Source organism: Chroicocephalus ridibundus, chromosome 12 (assembly GCF_963924245.1).
Source record: "Chroicocephalus ridibundus chromosome 12, bChrRid1.1, whole genome shotgun sequence".
In the NCBI taxonomy this organism is placed as follows: domain Eukaryota; kingdom Metazoa; phylum Chordata; class Aves; order Charadriiformes; family Laridae; genus Chroicocephalus; species Chroicocephalus ridibundus.
Window position 1 is genome coordinate 9,681,704 of NC_086295.1, and position 19,791 is coordinate 9,701,494.

At 43.7% G+C, this 19,791-nt stretch overlaps 1 protein-coding gene across 1 annotated transcript in view; it reads left to right on the top strand.

Moving 5' to 3' along the window:
• Window positions 1-12,854, top strand: part of KCNB1 (potassium voltage-gated channel subfamily B member 1) — a 130,045-nt gene extending 117,191 nt beyond the window's left edge. The window contains exon 3 of the mRNA XM_063350221.1: window positions 6,069-12,854. Coding sequence (XP_063206291.1) covers window positions 6,069-8,090 — 2,022 coding nt within the window. The 3' untranslated portion in view covers window positions 8,091-12,854. The remainder of the gene's footprint in view (window positions 1-6,068) is intronic.
• Window positions 12,855-19,791: the final 6,937 nt, after the last annotated feature.

A 19,791-nucleotide genomic window follows, 5' to 3' on the forward strand; every position in this document is an offset into this window, starting at 1 on the left:
CAATAAATACCATAGACATGTATAGCTGCCGTGAGCAGGAGATGTTATTCCCGTGCAGAAAGAGGTGGGGAGGAGATTGAGGAACTCTCCATCTGTTTCTGTACTGTGCAGCACGTGGGATATTGCTCAAAATACACTGTGCGCTCTGTTTCTGAGAGCCTGGGGAGACAGAGGCTGGCATAGGCATGGCAGGATGGAGCTGGACAGTCTGACTCAAAATACATTGTTTGCTTGGGGAAGCAGGAGGGCTGCAGGAAAAATCCCTTAGTAAATGGAGCATATGAATGAAACCTGGTCCTGATGCCAAGTTTATTCTGCAGGCCTTGATAGAGCTAAAAAAGCACATTAGACAAAACCATTATTGAACTTCTTGATTACATAACAATTTCCTCATCGTATTTCCAAGAATATTGAATCTATATTCAAACACCCTCCTACTCTCTCCCACACACCACCCCTTCTCCTTGCTATATCAGCTTCATTACCGAGTATAAAGACAGAAAAAGTATAGGGCATGTTGCCATGAGCAGATAGCGCTCTGGTGCTTACACTGAGATTTTAGAGCCCTCTATGGGATTTGGACAGCCAATTCTCATTGATTTTAAGGGCCTTGAAAGTCTCCGGTCTTAAGCCTTGACCTTAGTTAGGGTCTTTAGCAGTGCAAAGAGCAGATGAGGAAGCAATAAGTATCACCAAACCTAAATGTTGGGTTATTCCCTGCTGCCTAAAACTTACCCCTCTCTGTGCTGTCTTGAGGGGTGGCATGCACAATTTTGCTGCCCACAAACTTCTGCTACCACAAGCACGAGAGAGAGAGAGAGACGGGAAATTTCTGAGCAGACTGGCTTCTTTGCGGGCGCCCTCATATCCCCCAGGGATGAGCACAGACCTTGCTAACACAGAGGAAGAATCCCTGGGGCCACTCTCACCCAGCGAGCAGGATCAGGCCCAGTGCAGGTGGATGTCTCCTGAAAGGCGTCTGGTGGACGTTGCCTGCTGAGTTTTGGCAGGGGGCAGATTTTGGAGGAGGTGGGGATTAATGGCTTGCAAGCATGGCACATCCATCCTGCCTCAGGAAGCAGCAGTTGCACACAAACTGGCTACACTTACCCGCATAATCAGCTTGCTTGTCTCATTTGCATGTGTAATAATCAGCATGTATGTACAATCAGACTAATCACTTCAAGGCAACTGCTTTAAATTCATTCAAAACCTTGCCCTGCCTGTCCTTGGGTTATTTAGCTTTCACAAAGGAACCATAGCAGCAGTCCAGAGATTCACTCAATAAAAATCTATCCGAAACAGTCAATTTAGTGGAAGAGAAGTTTTTTCTGGAATCCTGCCCATACATACTGAGACTTGCACTACAAGCCAGCGCTGTCATTAGGAGCCCATCCAATACCCTTTGCAAGACATCTAGAAAAGTACCTGATGGGGAATTTCACAATTTATGGTGTGCTGCTACAGGTGAAATGTAAAGATTAAATACAGAAACAAAGAGGATGGGAACTACACAGCTTCTCTCTTGCAAGCTGTTGGAGGAAATGGTCTGAAAGGTGTGCATGGAGAAACTATTCTTAAACCCGATCAGCTTTATGAGGGGTGTAAGGAGTGTCTGTGGTGCTCTGTTGTGGATACCTGACTAGTAAGACCTGGCCTGTCCAGGCTCCTGTCATTAGCTCTGTTGGACCCCGTGTGAGGACTGTGGCACCAGAAGCACACGGATTCCCTCACCTGTCTCTGCCACCGATGTGGCCTGTTCTCAGGCCAGTCACTTCACCCTTTTGTGCCTCCAAATATTTTTCCCATATTTCCAAATTTTAGGCTGCAAGCTTTTCGTTTGGTTTAACTATGCATTTTGTAGGACCTACTGCAGACACGGGGCATCCAACCCAGAAGCTCTGGATGTGCCTGTAGTGATATTGGACGTGTCTTTCCCAGCCCCTGTAACAAGTCAACATATGCCAGATAAGCCAGCAGCAAGACCTAGGAGGGGTACAGCTATCTCCATGTCTAGGACTATGCATGTTTCAGCAGTACCCACAAAATCTAACAGGCCCCCGAAGCTTAACTTTCCCACCCCTTTTCCTCCTGCAAGTCCAAGCCTGCGCTCTGCTAGGGACCTTTCTGTGCTTGAGACTGTTCAACCTCAGCTCTTTTGTTGCCAGCCCAGAACTTTTCACCAGCACAAGGCCACGTTGCACGTTTTTTAACAAGTCGTGAAAACCAGTGCCACAGCAGGAGGCCTTCTCCCCTTGCTTGCTTCCATTCCAAGCAGCAGTTATCCACAGACTCAGCAGAGCGGTTTTGGGTCAGTGCTCTTGAGCAGGGACAACGGGCACATTTTTCCAGTAACCGCTTGCCTAAGCAGCTGGAACCTCATTCAATGCAGAGGGATCGTTCCTGCTCAAGTCCAAATTTGTCCCATTGGCTTTTCCTGTTAAAGAGAAATGAATCTGGAAGAGTAAAGGAAGGAGGAAAGGCCAGAAATAGAATGAAAAGGCTGCCTGCCACACAGAGCTTCTCTAGAGGCATTCTTGGTGGTATAAATGTCTTTCCTTCAGCTTTCTGTCTCATTACTGACAGTGGAAAATACAAAAGCTGCCAAGCTAGAGGTTCAGTATGGCCAAGATAGGAAACCTTACTAGACAGACAGACGGTGATTTCTGTAATCTGAAATCCCAGACTGTAAATACATTGGGATGGACCCTGTGCCACTGAACGCAGTGATAATGCCTGTCAGCAGCAGCTGGATCCAGTTTTCTGTAGACAACTGCTCCTTGGGTGGTTTTTGTTGGATGGTGGATGATAACAGGACAAGGTATGCTTTAGAGGAGAAGCATTGTCTAAACCTCACTGGAGATATTTCATCTCCCATTTTTTTGTACTTTCCAACTGAAAAGTGCTTTGAATATGTAAGGACAGTCAGCTCACACCTAGAAGTTTTTCTTAGCCTGACAAGATTCCCAAAGATGTATGATTGCAGTAGATCAATAAGGGGGAAAATCTGTATCTTAGGAGCACAGGTGACATCTTGCTGCAACTTGCAGGAGAAATGATGAATGTCTCTCATTGTTTATTGCTTAGCTCCATGGCTAAATCTGCTAAACCAAAAACAAATTTTACCCTCAGATCTCCTAGCTTTCAAATTTATGTTCATCGGGCATTGCCTTGATCTTCAAAGCAGGAAGGTATATCAAAGGAAACAGAAGGTTTGACACCAATTACTGCTGCTGGATGCCATCCACTGAATAAAGATGGAGTGTTAATATTTACACTGAAAATGAAGGAGATAAAACACACCAGGTACATCTAAGTCTACAAATAAGCCCTTCTGTGTATAGTGGGCAGAGATAAAACTAAGCAAAAAATTTGAAATTACCATTGAAAACATCCCAAACACCTTCAGAAATGTTGGGTTGTAAGCAAAGAAATAACAGCAAAACCACTAAAAGAGCCTTCTAGGAAAGCAGATCCGTCTCCCTGCTTCTCAGGGGTATTACCTGGTCTCCAGGAGACGGTCTTTTGAAACAAACAACCACGCAGAAGTAGTTAACATCTAAATTTCTCCTCACTTCACCATGAGATGCTTGACTTCCATTTTATTCTCTTGAGTTTGAAGCCATCGGTTCAAGCACTTTTCCCTGCGTCTCTCTCTGCTTCTCTTCATCCCATGGTTCTTTTTACTTTTTTGCACCCCCTCAAGTCCTTCCCACAGCTTCTTTAGCTCGTTGACCTGAGAAGTCTCGCAACAAGGCAACCCCCCCCCCCATTGCACAAGTTGTTGTGGGGTTGTTTGTATTTCAGCAGCAAATTTATGGAAGAGGAAGGCAGCAAGGAGGAGGTGAAAGGTTCGCTAGCACCATGAGGGTGCACAGCATGGCACAGCTAACAACAAACATTCTTTTAGGCAACCTGTTTAAAAAGGAAAAGGAATATTCCCAGCATTTTTCCTGGCAACAATTCAGTAACTGAAAGCGTGGCTAATTCCCAGTACAAGAGCATTGCACGGGAGGCTATTTACACCATTCACTTCTTCCACTTCATCCAATTTAGACAATGCAACCAGAGTGTTTAATGGAGCTAATTTTTGTTTCCAGTCAAATATCAGTCTTTAGATTAAATTACTAGGTCTGCAGTGTCATGTACAAATCAAAGTTATATAGTACATTTTAGTGAGTTAAACAATAAATTATTTTATTATATTGATTTGGAAGGAATTTTCTTAACAGGAAGTGGATTTTAAAACACTCGTGGAAATCAAAGTTTCTAAGTTGAAACTCTTGACTTAAATTGGGATTTTTTTTAAGGTATGTGAACCTTTCTCCTAAAGCCATAGTTTAAGCTTGCTACATGAATTTAATTCAAGTGAAGCTTCCAGCCTTTGTAGACCGTTTCTGCCTTTCAGCTTTGGAGACAAGGTGAGGCTCTTCTTGAGAAGAACAAGGTGTTTCTGAACTATATCGCGTTTGCATGTTTCTCCTACAGCAGGAAGGCTTCTTCCACCGTAGTGACTGTCCGTTTAGGGATAAATGTTCAGAAGCCTGATATTTTCTGACTGTCAGGATGTCTGTGCTGGGCTTGGCTGAAGAGAAATCCTGCGAAAGGTTTTCTTTCTCCAGTGCCCCAGGTGGTAACTGTGGATATTCTGGTGCTGTGAGGCTGGCTGAGAAAGGTCACTATGAGAAAACCTAAAATCTGGTTATATGGGCAAGGAAGGAGTGTGTCAGATCTGCAATTCATGATGCAGAACTCTTGTCATACGTTTTATAATTCATGGCTCAATATTGTGCATCCAATCATCATGCACATACGTTGCAATTGATTTCATGCTGCTTTTCTATCAAGCAGGAGAAAAACGAGCATAAGGGACCAGCTTCCACTGAAATGAATACATAAAACATTAGTCACATATACGTGTGTTTTGAAATCATTGCTGTATTTTTGCAGTAACCTAAGAAACTAGATATAATCCCGCCCAATTAACAAACTAGAGAAAGAATTCACTAGTAGAAAAAAAACACTCCTCAAATTGTATCTCAGCTCTAAAACCTCCCTAAAATGGCTTTAAAAGAAGATGTGATTAGGGAAAACTGGAAGGCATAGCATTAATGTCTGTATAAAACAGGTATGGAAGGACAGCCTGCCTACATGGTCTGAAAGCTGCAAATACACTGATCTAGCACTTCATACTTTCCAGCTCTGCATAGAGTCGGTGGCCCGGGATCTGATCAGATTTATGTGGGTTTTTTGAGGGGCTGCTCACCTCAGACCCTTCTCCTTTCGTTGGACGCTTTAGCCCAGGAGCTGGTTTCTGATGATGGATGAGCTCTCTGGTGGTCGGACCTGCCCTGTCTTGACTGTCTCAGTGTTGTGCGGTTTGGTTCGCCTGGATGAATTTGCTCTTTCCCCTGGTTGTCACGAGGAGCTAGGATGGCCGGTCGGTCACATGCAGAGTAGCTCAGAGCTCACAATGTTTTAGAAAGCTTGGCAAAGTTTTCATGTATTTCACAACCATCACGTTTCAAATTAGAGATGAGTCATTAAAAAAGAATGTATTACTTGTACACTTATATGTAGTAGAATTGTACACACGTCTCTGTAATTAGCCATAAGCACCCAAAATTGCAGATGTAACTGTGCATTAAATGGAGGACATTGCCCTGATTGAATCCTGTATTCACAATTGCATTTCTTCTTGCTTAGATTTCAGAGCCTCTTGTCCAGATGGGCTTTGTTGGGCGTCTAATTAGTAGTTAATCAAAAGCTCCTGCTGTGAACTGCTTCACAGCCCTCCTGGCATCCTAGCTGCTTGGTACGTGTTCCTTGACTACGCATAGAGGAAGGTGCAGGAGTTGAAGTAGATGCTTTATCTCCTTTATGCATCTGACATAGCTAAAGAAGCCTCCAAAATAAAATCGCCTCAGGATGCCCTGGTTATCTGACTTCTGTGTACTAAGGGCAAAATTAGTCTTGAGATGTGTAAGTGGAAATACAGCCACGAGTTAATGAGAATGATACCGTAATATAGTCTGAGATGAACTCACTGTTTTCTCTTTCCTTTCCAGATTTTGGCAATCATTTCCATCATGTTTATTGTACTATCTACAATTGCCTTGTCCCTTAACACACTTCCTGAACTACAAGGCGTGGATGAATTTGGGCAGACCACAGATAATCCCCAACTTGCCCACGTGGAAGCGGTGTGCATTGCATGGTTTACAATGGAATACCTCTTGCGGTTCCTGTCCTCGCCTAAGAAATGGAAGTTTTTCAAAGGCCCGCTGAATGCTATTGATTTGCTAGCTATCTTACCGTACTATGTCACTATCTTCCTCACAGAATCCAATAAAAGTGTACTTCAGTTCCAAAATGTACGACGAGTGGTCCAAATATTTCGGATTATGAGGATACTCCGGATTCTAAAGCTTGCCCGGCACTCAACGGGTTTACAGTCCTTGGGGTTTACACTGAGGAGGAGTTACAATGAGCTTGGATTACTCATCTTGTTTTTGGCCATGGGCATTATGATCTTTTCCAGTTTAGTGTTTTTTGCAGAAAAGGACGAGGATGATACAAAATTCAAGAGCATCCCAGCTTCTTTCTGGTGGGCAACCATCACCATGACAACAGTAGGCTATGGAGACATCTACCCCAAAACACTTTTAGGTAAAATAGTAGGAGGACTGTGCTGCATTGCTGGAGTGCTGGTGATTGCTCTTCCCATCCCAATTATTGTCAATAACTTCTCTGAGTTCTACAAAGAGCAGAAGAGGCAGGAGAAAGCCATTAAGCGCAGGGAAGCTCTTGAAAGAGCAAAAAGGAATGGCAGTATTGTCTCCATGAACATGAAGGATGCATTTGCCCGTAGTATAGAACTCATGGACATTGTGGTTGAAAAGAACGGAGAAAGCATAGCCAAAAAGGATAAAGTTCAGGACAATCATTTATCTCCCAGCAAATGGAAATGGACCAAGAGAACGCTCTCTGAAACTAGCTCTAGTAAATCTTTTGAAACTAAGGAGCAAGGATCTCCGGAAAAAGCCAGGTCGTCTTCAAGTCCCCAGCACCTGAATGTCCAACAGCTAGAGGACATGTATAACAAAATGGCAAAGACTCAGTCCCAGCCAAACCTTAATACTAAAGAGTCAAGTCAGCCTGGAAAGCAAAAGGAAGAGCTAGAAATGGAAACCCTTCCCGGCCCTATGGTGCCCTTGCTGACGACTCGTACTGATGGGATCGTTGACATGAGGAGCATGTCCAGCATCGACAGCTTCATTAGTTGTGCAGCGGAGTTCCCTGACTCCGGGAGGTTTTCCCACAGCCCGCTCGCTACCCTTCCCTGCAAAGGTGGCATTAATGTGATTCAGGAGCAGAGCAGGCCGGAGGGGAGCAGTTCCAGATTTGTGGAAACGAATCCAAGCTCCGAAGGCAGTCACCGTTCTGCTTTTTTCATAGAAAGTCCCAAAAGCTCCATAAAGGCCAGTAACCCTTTAAAACTAAGATCTCTGAAAGTCAACTTCATGGAAGAGGACACCAGCACATTAGTACCAGCATCAAATGTACTGAGAATATATCCAGACCCTCTCAAGAGCCGGGGAGCTGCTGCTGCTGCCACAGATACTTCCTTACTCTCTGACAGATCTCTCATGAGCCCAGAAACTTCGATCTACACAACCGCGAGTGCGAGAACACCCCCAAAGTCACCAGAGACGCAGACAGCCATAGCTTTCAACTTCCATGATGCTGGTATACACAAATACATAGATGCTGACACTGATGATGAAGGTCAGCTGCTTTATGATTCAAGTCCGCCCGGAAATGTGAGTCCCAAGTACAATGTTACAAACAGTGGCTATCTAAAGCAAAAGGACAATGTTTATAGAACAGAGAAGAACCATCTAGAAGCTGCTGCTTTACCCACCTCCCCTAAGCTGATAGGGCAAAACTGCATTTACTCTATGGAAGGTATCACTGGAAGAACCCAGGGCAATCAGGAGACTGTCAGACTAGAAAATCACATTTCCCCAGAAGTCCATGTATTACCAGGCAGCGGAGGACATGCTAACACACATGATCAAAGCATCTGAGATGGGCTCCAAAAGAACTTACTGAAAGTTTAAAGGAATGTCTTTACAGTCAACACAAAAAAAAAAGAGCTTCTGCATGGCATGAACTTGGCTGAAACAAGCCACCTGTTTCTAAAAGTCTGGGGGAGGTCCGGTGTGGGTTTGTGAAAATGTCCTTCTCTGAAACAACTCTAAAGACGTTGCCCACATCAGTCAAAAATAAGGATTGCAAATCATGATCACACATTGATCTCCTTTCATGTTGTCCAGTGAAGCCAATGTGACCAAATATCCATCCATTCCCCTTGAACGCTAGAGCTCCTTTTGGAAATGTTAACATCTGATTTCCATTAGTTCCATAAAGGATGCCAAGGCAGCCAGATTTGAACTCTGGAATAAATTGCTGGGGTTGGTATAAAGCTATCAAAAACACAATGCTCACTGCTTCAGGGCAGCTGTTCCCCATCTACAGCTTTCTCTGATGGATATTATGTCTAAAGGTAACAGGGAACACTTGCATTATTGGAAAATCCAAGTGAAAACCATTTAAAACAAATAACGGTCTAGAGAAACCAATTATTAAAATGCTCTGTGTGTGTTTAACAATACAATATCCCGTAGGACCTGACGTTTTCTTTTGAAATATCAGCAGGGTGAGTTGCACCACTTGTATCTAATTCCAAACATCCCCTAGGACATAGTGAAACTTGCACTTACCCTCTGCTAAAAATCGATACCTGCCCCAGGGCCAGCGCGTGGCCCTCAGGGGACCCACGTTGGGAAGGTGTGAAGGAGCCATGCAGAAGCAGGAATCTCCGGAGGCATCGCAGCCAGACCCCCTTCCCGGTGCCGGGGAGCGTAGGGCTGGAAGGAGAGCTCAGCTCTCGCCCTACCCCTCTGCGGAAGGGAGATGCTCGCTGCCCTGTCCCGCGGGGACGGCCGGGCGCGGCGGCGACGGCGCTGACGCTGTGGCTGGCCCCCGTGGCACGTGCCGGGGCTACCGGGACGGCTCTCCGGGCCTCCCCTTCCTGCCCGCACGCCCACTCCAGGCGTCAGCCAAAGTCTCGCCCTTGGCGTAGGAGAGGAACCGGTTGGTCTGAAGCTTTTCGTGCCCCAGCGGCGCGGCGAAAGATATGCAAGCGTTACATAAATATGCAAAAAGAGGGATTCGTTAGCGACCCGCCCCGGGCCTGGCTGTGCTCTCTCTCGCAAGGAGGTCAGGCAGGAGCGGCTCCCACAGAGCCGCGGCGAGAAGCAGCTGCGAGAGACAGGAGAATCAGGCCCGTTGTTTTAGTAACATCCAGTAATTTTTAAACGAAACAAGAAAAAAAAAAAGAAAAGAAAAAAAAAAAAGATCTGACCATTTTAAGTGAACAGAACTAGCAGCCACCAGCCTAGGTTTTTAAAATATTATTGTTTCAATAAAGTTATGTCAAATTGTGTAGGAAATAATTTGTCTTTGGTTTTTAATCTTGGGGGGGGGAAAGCACTTTACGTTGACTTTTTGTTGTTGTTGTTGCGATGCTGGAGTAGGATAGCAGAGTGTAACAATCAAGCACTTTAACCAAGCACTATTTTAATTTGTGCCTCCTGTCGTGACCGTGATTTGTTACACACCTGTAGCAAGTCACAACCTGTCCTGTGATAACTGTGATGGTAACCTTTTATGTTGTTCTCTGTTTCTACTGTAAAACTCAATTGTAAATAACTCTTGTCGATGAGCGTTTCCTGACCTATTTCTGAGTACCTGCCGGGGCGTGTAAGGAGCTGCGTTAGCAGGTCCGGGGACGTGCTGGGAGCCGGGACGCGGAGGCGGACAGGTGGGAGGAGGACCCCGAGCTGCCCCAGTCCGCTGCGTTGTGTTCCTTCCTAATGTTAAAAAAAAAAAAAAAAAAGGCAAAAAAAGAAGCCGTTGGTTAGTCCTGAATGTAAATGTCTGTCCGTCCAAGCTGTACAGTACTTCTGTCTGTAATCTGTAATAGTGAATGCAGCATGTACGGACAAAAGCAATAAGCACATATATGTTTTAGGAACTATTATGGGTTACGATGACAGCTTTGTTAGGTCTCTCCTTGGCACAAACCTGTACGCACGTTGGAGTTTGCTCTGCTCTGCTCAGCCGAGCCTGTCCCCGGGCAGTGAGACGCGGCCCGAGGTACCCGCTCAGAAGTCATCCTTGTGTCCCAGCAAGGCCAGACCCTGGGGGAGGCGCGAGTAAGACCTGAGCCACCACCTCAGGAATTAGCCACGAGAGGGGCCACCAGCCATGCAAAGAGTGAGGCGGGAGGTACTCAACCTAAGTTCAAGGCGCCTATGCCTGCAAACGATACTGCCCGGAGTATTTACGCAGGGCCAGTTCCTGAGGTTCGTTAAGCTTTTACTCTGCCTTCGCTCAGCCAAAACCACCGTTCCTCTGAGTGGGCTCTTTGCCTGGTGAAGGACGTTAGGATTTGGCCATAGTAAATACAAGTGTACTTAGAGGAACCGATGTATTGCTGAGATACTAGTTAAGATTGAGTCGTCACGAAAAAGTAAAGTGACTTTCCAGCAAATAAGCTTTAAATACTGATTTATTCTGTGGCTTTCCGAGGCCACAGAGCGGCAACGAGAAATCTTAAAGAGAACAGTCTTAACATAATCTCTATGTTTCAGTGATCATTCATGTCTGCCATCAGCACAAATGTAAAAAGAAGAAAAATCAGGGAAAATTTTTTTGATAAAGTAAGTAATAGTGATTTCCAAGTTAAATATTTTTAGAGCTGATGCTTTCATGTGGGAAAAAAAGTCATATTTTACATATCACGAAAGTGAACGTATTTAAATATAGCCATATAGTGTAGTATTTACCACACTCTCATCCAAATTGATGTATTTGGTTTATAGATGGCACTGACAAAAATGTATAGATCAACGATTCTATCATTTTTTAACTGATAATCAACTGGTGCAACTCTCCTTGTAACCAAAGGCCCTCTGTCTGCCTTGTGTGATCACTCACGACACACACCTTATATCATCTATTTAGTCCTACCGTTAAAGTAGCATTTTATTGAGTCACTTTTGAAAGCCAAATTCAAAAGTATCATTAAAAATCTACCTTTTAAGTCTGAATAGCCAAAGTCCTATAGATTTCTTATAGAAAGCAAATAATTTAAAATTAAGCATATAATATGCTTGAAGAGCATTTCTTTCTTATTTGTGTATGAAGATGTAGCTCTCATTTTGTGCCCAGTTAAAAAGGAAGTATGTTTAATTTATTTTAATGAAATAAAGTCTGAATATGAAGTATGTATCTATATATGTGTGTGTGTGCATAATACACATATATATAATGTAAGCACTGGGAAATCTACTCTCACGTAAAGCTATGGTAGACTAAATCTGTACTCATTACAAAAGGAAAGGCAGTGCTTTGAAAATATAATGCTCACCAAATCTTATAGACATTAGAAAGACAATTTCATTTTATAGTTTGTTTGATACATGTTTCCCAAAGCTCATAGCAGTTGGTGAAAATATGCAATATCTCTTGCATTGAGCTAAAGCGTGCGGTTTAATCACCGATATTTGGCATTCAGGTCTGCGAATTTACTGTGTATCATGTACCAAGCAAGCTGACGGATTTTCACCTGCTGCTGCAGAAGACATCATATCTGAAAGGACTATGTACGTGTGATGTCTGCGCTTGCTTGTATCTTATGCCATCAACATCGTTTTTAATACATATATATAAATATATATATATATTTTATATATATATATATGCACGGAAGGAATGGGTGCAGTTTTCTTAACCAGGAGGCAAAGTTCCTTTGAGTTTTAGCCTTGAACAGAGGAAAACAGCAGTCACCTTGCAGTAGATTTCTCAGTGCCTTTTCTTAGAAACTTCACCTAAGCACACTTACGGGAAAAAAAAAAAAAATGAAACAAAACAGTCTCCTGTGAAATCCACATTTGTCTGAAAGGTTCGAGAGTCAATAAAGGTAGAAGAAGGGGAAGAAAAAAAAAAAAGAGGAAAAGAAAACCCGTGGAACGCACATTCCCTTCCCGAACATGCCGTGTGTCAAGTGCCGGGGAGTATCTGTCTGTGCAAGTCACGCAGAAACACATCCGAGGCGGTCGGTTTCTTTGGCAACTATGGCTGTGATAAACTGTAGCCTTTTCTTCCCTTGCAGCTAATAAGATACACATTTCTAAGGAAAACAGTATTCTCTTCTGTAAAATTGTAATGTATTGTTAATATTTGTACCTATTGTATATTTATGTCTTGACAGAATTATGACTGGTACAGTTTATAGTAAATAACAAGGGTATTTAAAACTCATCGCGAAGACAAGGTTTCTAAAGCCAAGTTCTCTTTCTGTCGGTAAGCTCCACATAACATGATCTCCAATAGTTTTTTGACGCCTCATTTTCAAGGGAACGGTAGAATTACTGAATAAAGTAGCCAAGCGATGGAGACGGTGTGGCCCCGACGCCCTCCTGTGCAGCTCAGGCGGGAGCGAGATGGGGAGGTGGGCTGCCCCGGCGACCCCAAATTAGCTCCAACTTCACCATGTTTGGTCAGTCACTTCTGCTTATGGTAATCAGACTGAACAAGTGTTACCTTAGGTTGCTTTAGGATCACCCGCTTGGGGAGAATATGGCTTTAAATAGTTCTTGAATAAAGTACAGATGTTCTCGTTACCTCTGTACCTCCTGTTTGCCATTGTGTTGGCTTTATAAGTATCTGATGTATGGAAAAGTCATGTGACTTTCATGCATTCCAGAGTAGTCTATTTTTCTGTTCAGATTTAAAAAAAAAAATTATATATATATAAAAATATAAATATATATCTGTATTTTTAGCAAATTTATAATAGGGCAATTGAGTCAGATTTCTTCTTTTTGTATTACAGAATAATATATTAGATGCTTTCTTGTGTTCATTTACACAGCTGATCCCCTAACCTTTTTGTTGTCGTTATTTTCTTTTGTTCTGAAAAACACCTGCAACATCCCTCCTGGAATTATGTCTGCAAAAGGTCACTGAGTTTGTCCGATGTTGTCATGTTTTCGTATTTTCCTGTTTGTGATACTTAAAAATAACCAGGGACTGGCTCTGGAAACTGAGATATTCCTTCTGAGAAACAGAGCGGGCCAGACTCTGCCTCGGTTATGAGAGTGTAAATGTCAGCGAATGCCACTGGCTTCAGTGTTAGCCACAGCCTGGACTTCCGCGTTTTTCCAGATTTACGTTCAATAAGCTGAGAGCATAAAGAAGAGACAGGATTTGAATCTGACTGTCCTAATAATTATGATGGAGTTGGGATATGCGTCAAAATTCAGGCTCGTATTTTTAGGCAGTGACCTGACGATGCTCAGGCAAAGCTCCCGCCTTCAGGAGAGTTTTTCCTGGGTTAAAACAAAAGGGTCGAGACTTTAATTTCCCACTGGGTTTTGGCATTTCTATTTTCAGTCCCAGACAAAATCAAGAAATGAGAAAAAATTATTGGAAAATTGTTCAGAAAGGGACCAGATTTGGATTTGGTTATGGTAAAGTCTGTCCATGTACCTGCTTACTTAATGATCTTCCTTGCTCCTTTATAGCTGTACCACCACATAAATTGAATAAAAAGTCCATGAGATAAATGTGCATCCTGAAGCTATCTCATGGCCTGTTGAAGTTCAGCACGACAAAGAGCTTCGGGCCAGCTCTGTAGCCCTGCACAAACTTTTCCTTCTGAATCTGCCCAGCAGTCTGGTCAGTGACCATGTTTTTTCCAAAGATGGTGTTTTGGTCCCATTTCCTTTTGTTCGCTTGTGTTATTTTCTTCTACGCCCACCACACTAGCCAATAAACCCAAAACAGAATTAATTTGGGAAAACATGTGTTTCAGAGAGTCCAGATACCACCAGAAAGAACAGAATGACCAGCAGTCAGTTTTGCCTGCGATTATGTATCAGCAAAACCATTTACACATGAAGGTATTAAAAATGGGTGGGATTTTTTTTTTGAAAGAAATTAATGCAATAGCCTGCCATATCTATCATCAACGATCACATAAATCCCTTCAAAAGGCACCTTCCGTATCAGTTAGTTTGTTTGAGCACAGTCAACAAAACCATAGAAAGCTTCTAGTCAGACCAGTCTTAAATTCAGCCCTGCTGGTAGCCCTCCCGCACCAGGACAAAAGCGACCCAAATACCAACCAGCCCTTCAAAGAAGAGATGTTTAATTTCCAGCACGTGTTTTGCACCCCATGCTGATCAGATTTAGGCTCTTGCACTGAAACTTTGTCTTGGCCAGACAAAGGAAACCTTAGGAAAACTGAAAGTCTGCATTCAGGGTGTTTATCCCCTTTGTTGCTGGTGTTACCTAAGCCACAAATAAGTGTCCTTTGACACCAATGGTAGGGTGCCACAAGTGTTCATATCTGTAAATACTACTCAGAATTTTGCTTTGCTTGATTCTGGCTTTATCGCACAAGAAGTTTTCAGTCTAGAGGCTTAGAAGAGAAAGCTTCATTTTTCTTTTTAACTAGAAATAATGCTATTGATATTCTGTAGGACTGAACAAGGATTAACCTTTGACATTTTTAAAGGGGTCTTTTCAAGACTGTAGTGACACTACCTTCAAAAACTAACAATCAGGCTGGGCTCAGTCCAAAGACCCACCGAAACTAGAGCCTTGTGGAAGCCAGGGAGCCAAATTTGCATGAAATGCCAAATTCTTTGCTGCTGTAAAAGCCCATTGAGGTCAATGGTGCTGTGCCCCATTTAGCCCAGTAAAGGATTTGGACCCGTAGCTCTAAAAGCTAACAGAAAACTAAAAGCTTTGCACGACCTCAGGGATGGAGGTGTCTGTCCACAGCACCTATGAGGTATCCAGTGAAGTGAGGGAATGGGAAACAGAGACAGGTCAGTGAAAGCCTGGGAAAGGAGGGAATCCTTCAGGCAAGAGGATGATAAACACGTCATCCCAACCTTGACTGAGCATCCCTCCATATCAGCTCACTCTTCATGGGCTTCATGCCACCAGCTGCATCCCAAACTCACAGATGACTGTCCCTACGGCTGGACCACAAGCTCAGCCACATGGTTCAACACTCTCAGCCCTTGGTCCAGGGACTTACTGATGCTGGGAGGACACTACCAGCAGATGGGCCATCGTAAACCTTTGATTGTGTCACAATCTCTGGTCCCATTGGTAATCTACATTTAAGACCATTCTAGGATTCATCAGTTCTTCTCTACTCTCCATATTTCATTTAGGAGCTCTGCCCTTTATGCCTCTTCCTCCTGTTATGTTTCACTGCCTCTAAGTAACATTAGCCACACGTTGGCTCATGCGACCATTGGGATTTATTTTGTTTAGATCAGTTTTCTTGGCTTGTGGCAAAGATGGAGAACACTTTTTTCCCCCCATTCTTTCTGGCTTTTTGGTGGTGGGTGCAGAAAGTTGCTTTTGCATTGAAACATTCCCCGGTGGTGTGTTTTGAGGGGAGGGGAGGGTGGGGTAAGCAGCATCTCCGTGTTACTTTGAACTTTGAAGCCATGATACTGCAATCAGAAAGGCCAGCCACAGCTACCAACCAAACTCGCTTTCCAACTAGATTAGCATTAAAAATATCTACCCCGACTTACTGCAGCAGAATCCTGCTTTCTAATCAGGCCAGTGAAGCAGTTCCTGAATGGGGAGAAAACACTTCATGAGGCACTGTTGCAAGTGCTGTTTAATAACGACTCCCTGCCGATGGAAGGATGCCGGGGTGGTCTGTCGCTGTGCTGCACGTGATGGCTCCTCCGCGTTTCGCAGGGCTGGGGAACAGCCTCAGGTCTTCCTTCTCCAAAAGCACAGGACGGCTGCTGGACCTGCACCGTGGCCCACGAGCCCCAGGCAGCGGTGAGCATCCATAGTTGGTGAAGGATAAGCAAGCTGTGGGATTCCTTTTAAAAGAAAAAAAAGTGATATTTACCAACAAATAAAAACTGGAAAAATGTGAGTTGCCTGTGGCTCTGCTAGTACATGTAGATCGAATTGCTTTTGTACCTGGAAATTGAATCCGACTGTGACCCAGCTTGAGAAAGGGCAGAATTTGACAGGTTTCTCCATTGCCTTGCACTTCAGCTATTTTTTAACCTGCGCAATGGGTCAGCAATGGGGAACCCAGTTCAGCGTGTCCGTAACGAAGGGCAGTGCTTCCTGCCACTGCCCGACAGCCCAGCAGGTCCTGCACGTCTTGCACAACCTCTTCATTGGGTTATATTGGACCGACCCAAGCGGCAATGTGTCAGCAGATGTTTTCTCCCCTTTTAAGCAATGTTTCAATACCCTGGCACTTGGGGGTGATTACAGCAACATTAGCCATATACTAGTGTACTTAGAGTCTTACATTTTTTTGTAACTTTGATTTAGTCATTCTTTGTTGAAGTTTATTGACCTCTCCAGTTGTTTCCGTAAAAAAATTATTTAAAAAAAAAAAATCAGTGTCTTTATATGCATGTAGTAGTATGAAACTGTGATCAATGTGTGACATTCAGAAACTGTACTGTCTTGTAAAATATGTCCAAATGTCTAAGGATTTTAAAGCAATGGTCCCTTACTACAGACTACAGAAATAAATAAAAAGGTATGGATAAAAACAAAGCCTTTATTTGCTCTGTTTCATGGTCATATATTCTGGCCAAAAATATAACTACCATCAGCTGGCACTGAGTTTCTGCTTTAGCTCATTGTAGTTGACAGCAGGTTTAGACATATGTTATTTGCTCACGGATAAGGCCGTGATTCAGGAAAGCAGTGCCGAGCTTGACACCTCCTGTTTTAAGTCTGACGGATCCAGTGCACAAACCTGTGGGCTTCAGTCCTCACCCTACATGGACAAAATCTACCCGCGTCTCCGTAGCCACGGCCGGGCGCAGGGACCGGGGCATCTCCCAGCTTCTGTGTGCGCAGTGCTGGGACGTGCGGCACACGGGGACATCCCTGTCACACACACACACAGCGCCTGGAAATTGGCATCTTCATCGTGCGATGATTGTGCAGATGCAGAACCAGACGCAGACGGGAGAACAGCCGAGGTTTGGAGACGAAGAGCTTTGGGTGTGAAAAAGAGACAAACAGGCTGCTTTTGAGGCAAAAACTTGGGCTTTCTGCTAGAGCCACTGTGGTTTGATTCTCCATTAGATTAAGCACTGGGTTGGTTAAATTGTGCAAGTCATCAGAGCAAAGGTAATTCAAACTGCTCAGGAATATTTTCTTTGAGTTGATTACGCCCCAATTGTTTTATACTGGAATGCAGTTTCTGCAAGAGCCTCTAAGCTCTAATCTGAGCCCCCTGATTTATGCAGATGTTAATTTATGGCCACTTAAAAATGTAAAAAGAACAAATAAACACATATTTCTACCCAGACCAACCGCTTGTTTGTGCGGTTCTGCAGTCCACACACCTTTACAGGTTCCTGCACATACAAATCAAATGAAAAAGAGTAAGCGCAGACTTCTACACCTTATTTTATACAGCCGCCGCATTTGCAAATGGAAACCAGATAGTTAAATGCACATGTGGACAAATCTCACAGAAGTCCATGCACAGCATTTTAATGGCTTGTTTCTGCATTTACTTGTGTTTATCTTTTTAGTAAGATCTTTTTAAGAAAAATCTAAATGATCAGTTGAGTATTTCATAACAAGCAGTGACAATGACATCTAATGAGATTAAGGCACTGAACTTGAAGGGAAGTTTACAAATGAAGAATTAGAAAGTGGAAAAATTCCTATAACATATGTCTTCCTATTCCACTTTCTGCTAATGACTTTTCTTGTTATTTGCCTGCCAGCCTGAGCATGCAAGCTCCTGAGTTATAATCCACTATCTGTAATTATACTGTCCAAGGAGGTTTTCTCTATGAATTGATTTACTTTATCAAGTCAATTAAAATAATGCCTATCTCCTGAGGCGTTGTGGTTCATTATTGCGTGCCAAATCTATAGATATGAAATATTTTTGCCCAAGTTAATATACACAACAGAAACTTTTCTTCGCTTTGCCTAGACCCTTCACCCCACGTCCCCTCAGCCCTGTTACTTGCACGTGCTTTATGCCAAGCCACTGCACTAACCAGCAGGTTAAATTAAACCACCAGAGGCAGAAGCACCCTGCGGAAAGCGGGATCCCTCCCAGCCCACGTCACCAGTGGCCGCTCAGTGGCCCCAGAGCGGTCACTGCCTGCTCAGCATCACTTCAGGCACCCGCTGCCAAACGGGCCAACATCAGTAGATTTACTTTTCTACCGACAACGTAAAGCATTTTCCAGACTTTAAACAGATTAATGAAATGCAGCAGCTTTTCCACTTTTCTAGTCTCCGCTCCTTCATCTCCTCCAGCCCCCGTTCTCAGGCGATCTCTCCTCTCTGGCTCCATCAGCAATAACCTCACCATTCCTTCCTTCCCATCTGGATGGATTTTCCTGTGATTCTTCTTATTTAGACTAAAGCAGGCACCTTTCTGCTTCTTTCGTTGTTTACGCAACATCCTCTAAACCACCTACAAAACCACCGTTATCTGTTTTCCTAACACCCAGAGCAAGCCAATGTCCCCCTCGCACCGAGCCAGGCAACAGCCAATAATCCCAAAGGTTAATCAAACAAAACCATCTGGCGAGGGAGCGCACACCCAGGTCAGGGCACAAGAGCCCCTTGAGCACTGGTGGGGCTCGTCCAGCCCTTGCCCATCACCCCACAGGGCAGATGGACCCCAGAAGAGCAGCACGGCTGCGGGGGCACCTCACCGGTGCCTCGACGCTCCCTGCTGTGTCAGCACCAGCTGCCTCCACGGCCTGATATCACGGCACTGTGTAGCACTTCACATCATACAATTGAACACAACTATTAAATACGTACTATGGAACGATCTGGCAAGTAAGTGCTGTGCTTTGTTTGGCCTTGGGCACTTTATTGTGTTACTTTTCATTCTCTCTTCAATAACCCAGTGGAGTTTTTCCAGCGTTTAACGTGGTGTGCAGTGCTGGAAGTTGGGCTGAGCAAAGTACAGATGGTGCAGCACGGCCCTCTCTCCTAGAGGTGTCACTGCCTTCTCCAGGGACTGTTCTGCTCCCCGGTAACATCATGTTGTAGCACCAAAACCAAGAAGGATGTTTAGACATTTCAGCATAGATGAACATGAGGAAAGGTTCAGCTTTTTAATATATTTTGATCATTTCAGAAGAGTCAGTAACAACTTAAGTATCTTACAAGGTTCTTTTGTAGAAAAATCTCTGCTTATAAAATATGGATTAGATTCCTCCATACTGTCCCTTTCCACTTACTTACCTTCCTTCTTTCCGTAAGGAAATTGAGCTACTAAGAGACACGACATCATTACTATTCAGCAAGCAAGAGCATTTAGAGGTAACTTTGCCCCAGAGTATCATTTGCAACCATCCAGGCAGAAGCTGAGACTAATGTGTCACGGCAACGAAGGTTTGTGGTTTCTGGTTAGAAACACAAGCACTGAGCACTAACCTTAGCTTCGGAAAATAAGAGCAAATTTGCGCAAGATTGCATCATAGGATTTAATCCCTATATAATTAAACAATGAACCCACATCTCTAGTCTAAAGGTAGGCTTATGTTTTGCTATAGCCAGTGCCATTTTTATAATGTTGGCAGACATATGTGGTTAACAATAATTGAAATGAAAATGAACAGGTCTATGTGCTGAACAGAAAAAAAATAATAT